Source organism: Diadema antillarum, unplaced genomic scaffold, assembly GCF_040938485.1.
Source record: "Diadema antillarum isolate AM-2024a unplaced genomic scaffold, OU_Dant_1.0 scf00000156, whole genome shotgun sequence".
In the NCBI taxonomy this organism is placed as follows: Eukaryota; Metazoa; Echinodermata; class Echinoidea; order Diadematoida; family Diadematidae; genus Diadema; species Diadema antillarum.
Window position 1 is genome coordinate 1,624,188 of NW_027271045.1, and position 11,613 is coordinate 1,635,800.

The 11,613-nt window shown below is 37.4% G+C and overlaps 1 protein-coding gene across 1 annotated transcript in view; it reads right to left on the minus strand.

Annotated features, from left to right (window-relative positions):
- LOC139722048 (ankyrin repeat and IBR domain-containing protein 1-like) overlaps nt 1–11,613 on the minus strand; it is a 137,129-nt gene that overhangs the window by 22,050 nt on the left and 103,466 nt on the right. The window contains exons 17-18 of the mRNA XM_071633367.1: nt 11,107–11,242; nt 7,619–7,787 (exon numbers count right to left, since the gene is read on the minus strand). Coding sequence (XP_071489468.1) covers nt 7,619–7,787; nt 11,107–11,242 — 305 coding nt within the window. The remainder of the gene's footprint in view (nt 1–7,618; nt 7,788–11,106; nt 11,243–11,613) is intronic.

Sequence of the window (11,613 nt, forward strand, 5' to 3'; positions counted from 1 at the left end):
CTGGCTCTATCATCAGGCAAAATTTTGCCAGACCAGGACCTGTCCATTGGAGTCTTATTCACTTATTTCATGGTTAGTAACGTTACAATACACACAGGCTGTCGTTAGTAACGTTACGTGGTTAGTAACGTTACACATTTTGACTGCTGTTATTTCTAACTTCTATAATGATTAGTAATACTTATTTTTGTATTTCAATTAGTCATTGGACACAGCAGGAAAAATTGAAATATTATCATTCATAGACACTTTATACTCTCTGGAGGTAAATAATTTCACTTTTTGGTTAGTAACGTTACATGACTGTCCGATGGTTGGGGAAATGCACACATGTTTGCATTTTGAAGACATGTAAGTCGATTTTACTTAATCTATCCATGAAAGCACTGCATTGCCTCTATGAATTCAATATTTGTGGCTAGAAAATGGCATTTAACTTGACTAGCTATCTTCTTTACCATTAAGGAGATTTTGCTGATGAAATTCAATCTGAAAGATTACTTGTTCAAAATTGGTGAATTCAATACCGAAAACTATCAAGATACCCTGAAAAATAGTTTTTCCTGAATTATCAATGTGTTCTTTCTGAAGTCAAACACAAAAATCAAGGAAAAAACCAAATTGAAATTTTATGGTCATGTCCCTCTAACTGCGGAATTGCCCACAAGCTGATCCAGGGCTCGATTGCTGGCCCTTGCTGGCTTGATGGGCTGGCCGTGTTGTGCCTGCCAAGGCGCCACACGAGCAAGGTGGGTGATGCTATACTACTACTCCTGTACTGTTCGTGTTCAGCAGTCACGTGAGCAATGCATGTCGATCATGAATTGGGTACAAAGAACAGACCGTATCAGGGGCTTGAAATGGAAATAAGAAACAGACCGTATTAGGGGCTTGAAATGGAACTAAGTGTTAGAAAAAAATTAGCAGTTAGACAGATGGACGTTTGTGATAATACCAGCTAGACTAGAAAAATCTTACAATTTAACTCGCGGCAATCTTTCTTCAGTAAATTGCCTTACAACTGAGTTTACCTAGATGGTCTCTAGTTGATTTTGGATCAATGACATAGTTATCATTGATTTGCAAGGTTATAGTTGATTTGAGAGAAAGTTATAATTCATTTCAGTTATGGGTTTCTTGATAAAACGGAGATTTTCATTTCATTTCATTTCATTTCATTTATTTCATTCTCATTCTCATTTTCATTTTTTTCTTTCAACAGAACATAACACAAAGTAAGTCAAAAAATTCAATCATAAGCATATTATGAATTAATATACATTACAAAGTATGACAATCGATGATAATCAACAAACTTACAAAGATATGCACACATACTGGAATTACAAAGTTGTGTTTGAAGGATTAAAAAATGAGAACTGAGAGGTCCACTAAAAAGCATTGCTTGTAGATTGTGGACCACTCTAAAATATCTTCAAAAATACTTATTATAATTACAAGTACATAATACAGAAAATAAGACAAAATGAAACAAACAACAGAGACACAACAACATGACATGACTAAACAGAGGGGGATACGAATGAAAGGAATAGAGCAAAAACAAATTTAAAGGAAGAAATGAAAGAGAGGAGATAGAGAGAATGCCTATACGCTGGACAGAGAAATGAAAAAGGAGATTGAGGAAGTATTTCAGACAATTGGTGACTGCACGCAGCTGTGGAGAAAGAAATAAAATGCTGAATTTCATTACTTTATAATGCCATTTTTCATTGTGAAAAGATGAATTCAATAAGTGATGATGAACCTTATGTATGCTGTAACCTATATAGGAAATGAACATAAATATCTCAGCCAGAATTTAACAAAAAAGATTTCAATTTACACTTAAAAGAATATAACGATGGAGAATTTTTCATTTCAGAACTTAATGAATTCCAAAATTTAGGGTCGGTATACATAAATGTATTCTGAGCTAATAAGGTTCTGAAAAGGGGTAAATGAAACTCATTAGACCACCTAGTAGGATAATCATGAAAACATTGATTTCTGGGAAACATTGAATTAGAAATATTGGGGAAAGGATTTGTGTTGTAGTTGAAAATAAATTGACCCAGTTGAAAAAGAAACAAATCTTGAATTTTTAAAATCTTGTATTTGATGAATAATGAATCTGAGTGGGAATGTGGCAAAACCCCACAGATAATACGAAGTACTTTTTTTCTGCAATAACAATAATTTATCTAATAAAATTTGATGGGCGCTGACCCATGCCAAAATTCTGTAATTAAGATGAGGTAATATTAAGGAAAAATACAATGTTAACAAAGAAGACGATGGAATGTGAAACTAAAGTCTGTTAATAATACCAATATTACGTGAAATTATTTTACTTATATTAATGATATGAGGCCTCCACAAAAGTTTATCATCCACTGTAATACAAAGAAATTTTATATGGGATACACGTTCTAACCGAGTATCATAAAAAATGGACTGTGCTTAATATTTCTAAGGATTTACTAAAACACATATACTATAGTTTTCTGAAGATTAAGAGAGAATTTATTGGCTCTTATACACGGAGTCACTTTTTACAATTCAGAGTTGACAATGTCTATGAGAGTAACTGGGGGGGGGGGGGAAATTACAGAATACTGGTTTTGCGTCATATAAATTAGCATATTGGTGCATATAAGAGCCGCCGGAAGCGGGGGCCTTTGGCCCCGTCTCCGGCGGCTCTCCCTTAGAGATGAATTTCAGTCCAAAGGGCTGAAATTCATCTTTCCCGTCGTCTGGGGCCCCAAAAAAGCCCGGGAACGGAACGGCCGTCAAAAAGTAGGTTGACCACACAATTTTTATGAAAATTGAGTGGTTTCAGAGGAAACCTGCTCTAAATCAAAATAACTTGAGTAAATCATCGATAAAGAAAATCCAGCCGATTTTGACGGAACTATCTTAAAGGTGATGACGTCATCACAGCTAGCAGCTCTTCTTCCTTTCACTTTTTTCAACACAATCGCACAAGTCATTCACGATCAATCACACTACACACTAGTTTGGCAAGGCAGCGCGTATACGCGTATTGTCAAGAGACATGTGCGCACTCAACTGCTATACGCATTGTACACTGTACTATTAAACATGCGTGCGTTCTGCAGACTCAATACGCGCTACAACTGCACGCGTACGCATCATAAGCTGTTATGTGTAGGGTACTGTTGTATGACTGCATAGAGTCAACATGGTGGGCTGTCAAGCGCACCCACACAGTGCGTAAGCAGCTACTGTAAGCTACCACCAGCAATTAGATAAGTGATTGTTTTCTTGTCTCACCTAAATTGCTATTGATTTCTAGGATATGGACTATCCTCGACTCCTAAAAACGTGAGTATACATCGTAAATTCGGGTAAATTTTAACGGATTGTCTAGACTACAAGCATCGTCATGATCTAGAACTACATTATTCGGGGGACACCCCCGAAACCCCCGAGAACAACGTAAGATACCACACTTCTCACCGCCCAGACCAAAGAAAACACACGTAAACAAATGCAATTGTCGACAGCCGAATCACGGACCGTATCGCAGATCGGATTAATATTTCAGATGGTTGCTATCGGTATGCATAATTACGCTCTTTTCAGAGCGATTTGCGCTCTCCGTGATTGGCTGCCGGTATTCTGTAATTTACCCGTAACTGGGTTTTGATGAGAAAAGAAAACATTTTAATCGTCAGCAAAAAGTATAAATGAGAGTATATCAGACGATTTACAGAAATAAGTAATATGAACAATAAAAAGTAAAGGACCTAATATACTACCCTGAGGGACGCCACATTTAATAGATTTAAAACTTGAGTTATTCTCGTTCAGAGATATATATTGTTTTTGGTTTTGCAGGTAACTCCTGAACCACTCCAAGGCCTTCCCCCATATGCCGTAATGAGACAAGTTATGGATTAAAATTTAATGACTGATTGTATCGAAGATACAATCAATCAGAGATATAGTTGATCACGAAGTTATCATCGATTAATGGACTTGTGATTAATTTGGGAGAGTTATCACAGATTTCTGGGACTTATATTCGATTTTAAATTTTGATAAAACAGGGCCCAGGTTCATAAAATGTAGAAGAGAGTGCCTACATTCATGGCCTAAATTAATGTTTATTTGTGTTATTGCTGCCAAGAAAAATGGCTTTAATAGGAAGATTAGGGTTTCTTCTATCAATATTAGCTTTCTCTCAGAATGAAAACTGCATGTATTGCCTTTTTCCAATGTAGTGTGCGTGTATTTTGTTATAAAACTTGTATGAAGATGTACATAGCAGTCAAGGCTGAGCTCAGTAGATATTCGCTTTTGCTGACCCCATGCAGGTGCCTCTTTTGTGTAGAACAAAAGAGTTTGTGAACCCATCAGCGCACAGTCGATTCATACCTCGCGCCTGATCAATACTTTGCATTATTCGATGGCATTTGTAGTTGATAGTGGAAAGGGGATACATCTACCACTTTACTTCTTTCGCACAGATGCATTACCAACCAATCCTTTCTTTGTCAACCTGCAAAAAAAAAAAAAAAAATATGGCGACTGGTATGCCTCCGCCATAATGTATGATTCTCCTAATAGGTCTATATAGTACATCTGGCCCCCATTTCACAAAAAGTTGATATGATAGCAGCTCTTGCTGGAATGGCAATTGTCATGGTAACAACAGGAATTCCAGCCTCCTGATTGTCTGTTGCTACGGTAAGTTGCCATTCCAGCAAAGAGTTGCTATCCTAACATCTTTTATGAAATGGGGCCCTGGAGAATGTGTGATGACAGTTTCATCTCATTGGCAAAATATTAAAATGACATGTTATAATGTGTTGAGTGTTCACTTTCCTTGAACTAGATTTAATTGGATGAATGGCTACATTTTCTAAAAGAGCATGTACCGTATTTGGGGATTTGAGGATTTTTACTTGACTTTTAACCCTTTTATCAAAGTCTATGCATTGGGCAATTTCAAGGTATAGAGAAAAAGTGTAATTTCTGTATTAAATTGTAAATTGGTGGAATTTTTACCTGGCCTTTGACCCTTAACCTTTGATCCTATGACCTTAAAATTCCCAATAGAATTACTGTCAGGCAGAACATGCATAAATATTAGTTTCATGATGATACCTTCAGCCACTTCCGAGATATGGAGAAAGAAGTGAAATTTAGCACTTTCACTTGACCTTTGACCTTCTTGGCCAAAAACTTCCCAGAGAATCTCTATTGGGTAATACAATATACAATTTGTATGTATACACCAAGTTTTAAGAAAGAGCTTGCAGGCATTGCATAAATATAATTTGAACTTGACCTTTGACCTCATGATCGAAACTCTCACTAGAGAATCTTAATTAAGTAATACATGTATGCACTACGTTTCAGGAAAATAACTTCAGGCACTGCATAGATATGTGGGAAATAGTGAAATTTTGTGCATTTGACCTTGACCTTTGGACCTTTGGACCCAAAAGTTGATAGGCACAACTTCACCCCCTCATACATATACTTGCCAAGTTCATTTAGATACCTCAAACGATTTTTTAGTTATGCTGTCCACAAAATTGATTACTGACAGAAGGACCATCGGAAGGACGGACAACCCGAAAACATAATGCCTCCGGCTACACTTCGTGGCAGAGGCATAAAAAATCTTGTTTGGGGGCACTGGGAGCTCTTGGAGAATTGCGGGAGGAATGGGTTATTGCGAGATAAGTTTGCAGAAGAGTTTCTTCAAACAAGCAATCTATTCACAATCTATTAATATTTTTGCCTAAATGAAAATTTTGGGGCAGACATAGTGTATGTTATGCTGGATCTGACACTTCCTTTTGGCTGATACATGTGTCGAACCAAACTATTAAAGGGAGTCAGCTCAAATCATACATATAGTTGTATGATTTGTACAAAAAATGTTGTTGCCATGGCAACACATATTTTGTCTTTAATAAAAATGTGTCTTCATGGCAATCATATGTCCCAAATTCCAACTCAAATGCTGATACACTGAGGGAGCAGTTTGATCAACAAAATTTTGCATGATTTTTATCAACTTAACCCTAAAAAGACTGGGCTATTTTGGTAGCTCGAAAGACTGGGGGGGGGGCCTCAAGGGCCCCCCCCAAGATCTCGGCCGTTGATCGCGCGATCGCCGCGGAACTTTGCACAATGGTAGTGTGCGATGTAATCTACAAGATCGTGTTTTTAAATTTTAGAAAATAGTCTCCTTTTTTTTATTTTGATGAATTATGATAATTTATGTGAGAAATCAGAATCTTTCATCTAAATCAGTAAATAAAGCTCCAAAAGTGCTCATTTTTGGTATAATTATTCTTTGTGGCATTCTTAGCAAATGTACTTGAAAAAAAATTCGGTATCAAAATTAATTTCTTATTCATTTTATTGTTTCATGAATTTCTTATGTATTTCCTTGTTTTTTGACCTTTTGTTTTTGTTGTTTTTTGTAACAAAATTTGTCACAGACACTTTTTGAAGCATAATACTCCTAAAACAAACTAATTTTAGCCATTGAGAGTAAAAATAAGCATATTTATATGAACCATGTGAAAAAACTCAATTTGCATTGACTTTGTACACAAAATCACATTTTTTAGCCATTTTTTGGCCTCACGTGCATGTACAAAAAGTCATGTAACTTCAGAACCGTACTCCCAGGCGTCACAAATTTGGCGTCAAAATGTGCGGGAAACTCAAAAGAAAAAAGTCATAGAGCATCGCGGCAAGAGCATTGGGTGTTGCAGAGTAATCGTGCGAAATGTCGAGGGGGGGGGCCTCCAAGGCCCCCCCCCAGTGCAGTTAGGGTTAAAACTGTTGTTGCCCTGGCAACAGATTTCTTAGCACTCATGAAAAAGATGTCTTGCACAACTACGTATTACGATGATCACATGTGCCGAATACAAACTAAATTGCTCTAAAACAGAGAAAGTAGTTTGAAACACAAAACTTTAGTAGGATTTTTATGAAAATTTGCCACTACAATAGCAAACATTGAATACTCAATATTGATGAAAAAGGTGTCTTGCACATCTATGACAGTGGTTACACATGACAAATTTTAGGTCAATTGCTAAAAAAATAAGGAAGTAGTTCAATCCACAATATTTTGCGATGGATAAACTGACCGACCAACCATCCGACTGACTGCTTGGCCACCCAACCTCAGAATGATTCCTATATACCCCCATACACACGATGTGAGTGGGGGTAGAATTATGTAAGGTACATGTAGTTACATGTCTGTAAAAGGATAAAAAGAGCTTGACTCTAACAGCAATGGCAGCCTTTTTAATCACCATATGGATATCTTTAGTTTGTCAAACGCATACTTGCCAACATTTTCATTTGAGAAAGGGGTAGAGTCCAGGCTGCTGACGTGAGCAGCGCTAGTTTTAAATCTCTCACAAGCAGTGATCTGCCAAAAGCAGTTGAGTTGGCAAGTATGCAAATGTACATACAATGTATCAATCCATCCATCTGAGCTTAATTTAGCATCAGGTGGCACCCCTGATGAATCATGTTGGGTACTTACAATATATTGCATGTTGTTTGAATGTCATTGTTTTCAGAAAACAAAATGATCAAGCTCCTCTACCTTGTCAATAGACTGTTGTCATCATTGGTGTTCTGCTGTGCACTGCCACTACTAGAGGAAGGCTGCTCCACTCGACTAGAAGGGGTGTCCAGCATCTCTGTCTGCTGCATCAGCAGGAGTTGAGACATCTCTAGGGCACGGAGCAGACCTGCTGTCATGGTGGTTGATCCTAATTTCAGTGTTACCAAAGATGCAACTGGCTCAATTAGCTAATGGTGATCACAAAAACAACACTGCTTGCATCATGGAAGAAATCATTCTTGAAAACCTGTGAAAAACTCTAACGGTGGCATGAAAAAAAAAATGCTGATCAATGTCAAATAAGTAGAATGCACTCTGGAAATATGTCACAAGAAAAGTCATCAGTATGTATATCTTACCACAAAAGCTGATACTGATTCCCACATAAAGATACACAAGGCTCAACACTTACCAAAATCAACAATTTTCAGGTTTTGGTGGCCAGACAATGAAATTTAAGGCCCCCCCCAAAAAAAAAATAATAAAAAAAAATAAATAAACAAATATATGAAACTAGAAATGTCGCTATGGCGACTGGTATGCCTCCGCCATAATGCATGATTCTCCTAATAGGTCTAAATAGTACATGCGGACAATGTGTGATTACATTTTCACAAAATTGGCAAAATGTTAAAATGACAAGTTTGTCACAAATGTGTTGAATGCTCACCTTCCTTGACCTAGGTTTAATTGGATGAATAGGAGAGCATGTATTTGGGATTTACAGACTTTAACTTGACTTTGACCCATTCATACATTTATGCATGGAGTAATTTTCAAGGTATGGAGATAAAGTACAATTTCTGTATTGAATAGTAAATTGTTACCATTTTCATCTGGCCTTTGACCCTAAAATTCATAAGATAATCACTGTCAGGCAGAAGATACATAGATATGTAGTACGTTCCAAGATAACTTGAGCCACTTCCGAGATATGGAGGAAAAATTTAGTTCAGCACTTTCACTTGATCTTTGACCTTTTGACCTTAGAGGCAAAAACAAAAGAAAAAAAAAAAACTATCCAGAGAATCTCTATTAGGTTATACATGTATACACCTCGTGTAAAAAAAAAATAATAATCCTGCTGGCATTGCATAAACATGAGGGAAACAGTAAAATTTTGAAGTGTTGCCCTTGACCTTTGACCCCATGAACCCTAAATTCTCTAGATAATCACTACCAGTCAGTATATGTATATATACTATCTTCCACGCAGAGACCTTGAACAATTTCCAAGGTACAGAGAAAAAAGGTAAAGTTTCAATATTTTTGCTTGACCTTTTGACCTTTGACCTCATGATCCAAACTTTCACCAGAGAATCTTAATTGGTTAATACATGTATACACTAAGTTTCAAGAAAATATCTTCAGGCATTGCAAAGATATGATGGAAATAGTGAAATTCTCTGTATTTGACCTTGACCTTTTGACCTTTGACCTTGAGCATATGCACCCAAAAGTTGATAGACACAACTTCATCCCCTAATACACATACATGCCAAGTTTCATTAGGATACCTCAAAAGGTTTTGATAGTAACCTTGTCCACAAAATTCATTACGGACGGACGGAAGGACGGACGGATGGACGGACGGACAACCCGAAAACATAATGCCTCCGGCACCACTTCGTGGCGGAGGCATAATAAAGAAAACCACATTAGGAAAAATCATTTAACCCTTACTTACCAGGCGACCCATAATGGCCCCTCCCTCGACGAATTCCACGACCATTCCGGCACGCAAATTTTTTTGACCATGCCGCTCGGTGACTTTTTACTTTCAAGTCTCGCACAACTTTTGAGACCAAATTTGTCGTGCCCGGGCATACCATTTGGAAGCCACACCCCTTCAAGAAATTTTCGTCAACCCCAAAATTGCTCCAAAACGTGATTTTGTGTACAAAGTCAATACAAATTGTGTTTTTTCAATTAATTCATATAAAGATTCATATTTTTTATTTTGATGGCTGAAATCAATTTATTTCAGCATAATTATGCTTCAAAATATGTGTATGACAAATTCTGCTAAAAAAAAAAACCCAACAAAAACAAAAGTTCAAAAAAACAAAGAAATAAATAAAAAAATTGATAAAACAATAAAAAACATAGGAAATTAATTTTGATACTGAATTCATTTTTACGCACAAACGTTGGGAATGCCACTAGGAATACTTACAACAAAAATCAGAATTCCATAAGCTTTTATAAGCCAATTAAAGATGAAAATGAGGTTTTTTGCATATATTTGCATAATTAATTAATCTAAAATAGAAAATGCAAATCTTTGGAAAATTTAACTGAACAGTCTTGTAGATTACATCCAGCTTTATGTTCACGCAAAATTTTGCGGCGATCACGCGATCAACAGCCGAGATCTGAAGGGGGGGGGCATAATGCCCCGCCCCCCAGGAATTCAAGCTCACTAAATAGCCCAGGTAAGTTAGGGTTAATAAAACACATGAATAAAACAAAAGAAATGGTGGTCTAATGCACACCTGACTATCAGAATTTCACCTTCCATGCATTCTTGCTGACTATTACTGACAAAATTTAGAGGGATGGGGAGGCACTTTCATATTCTATCACACTGGCAAAAGTGCCCCTGGGACACTCCAAGCAAAGAATTGTGCCCATTTGTACAAATATATTTTCTAATATCTAGCAATAACACCTGTCAAGTTTGGTGAAAATCTGACCATGCCTTTTTAAGACAAAACTGAAGATGACAAAAATAGGGCCCCAACTTTGAAGCCACCCCTACATCTGCCATGAAAAAACTAGAAACTACAGTCACCAATTTGCACTACCTCATCAGTACTGACCCCCAAAAATGTATAATTTAGGCCCCAGTTGGGACCCCCCCCCCCCCCCCCCCCCCCGGCTCCAAGGGAGGCACTCCTGGATCTGCCATGCATTTGGAAGCTGGACTCCATGGGGAAAACCCTTGATCTGCCATGAACAAACTTGAAACTACAGTCATCAATGTACTATCTAATGTTATTACTTAGTTTTATCATTTCTGGTTCTAGACAAGAAGATTTTTCAAGATCCAAAGAATCCAAAGTATCCTCCAGCATATATGCCGGGGGATACAACTAAGCACAAAGTCATCATGAATGATCATTAGAAATGGAGGATCAGTAAGAAAAACACATAATTAGTGCTCAAAACTTTACTTGTGCAGAAATCAATGACACAATATCATCCTCAAAAAAGTAGTCCCAACAGCTACAAGCAATATAGTGGATGTTTGTGTAAAATTGCCAATATGAAGTCCAAGAAAAGAATTAAGCACACACAAAGAGGCAATACAAAGCTTTGTATTTGCAAACATTGTGAAATTAAAGGAATCAGATACAATCTAAATAACAGTTTTTGAGCCGGGGAAGGGGGGGGGGGGGTCAAGAACTGACGACCATCACATTGGTCAGACAATTATGTGCGTTGATCAGAAGAACAAATCTCACCTCCTTGATTCCTTCCACTGCCCAACCTCCCCCTGGAAATGTCTGATGATTCTTCCTCTTCCATACCTTGCCTTTGGGACTGGGCCATGGCATCTTCTATAGATGCCTCAATGGCTCTGCGTAATGCTTCATCATTCTGAAGGGGAAAATACAATATTACTCCATTACTCCATATGTAAATGACAGGGCTTCAACATCACTTAAAGGGACTGGGGATGAGTGTTGGAACCCAAAATGCAAAAGTGCTATTTCATGAAGTGAAACAGGCAAAAACAAGGACCAATGTCTATGAAAGGACTAAGCAATGAAAAAGAATCGATGAAAAATACGGCATTATGAAGATATCTATGATTTTTTGAAGAGCGTTACATGTAACGCTTGTCAAAATCACGGGGGGTCGGCTTAGAGGCTCTCCGTTCAAGTGTTGTTTTTGCCTCCCTCTTTTGTCCGATTTTGGCACAGCGTTAATGTATTGCCTTCTCCTCGGCGAAAAGCAAGCCCAAGATA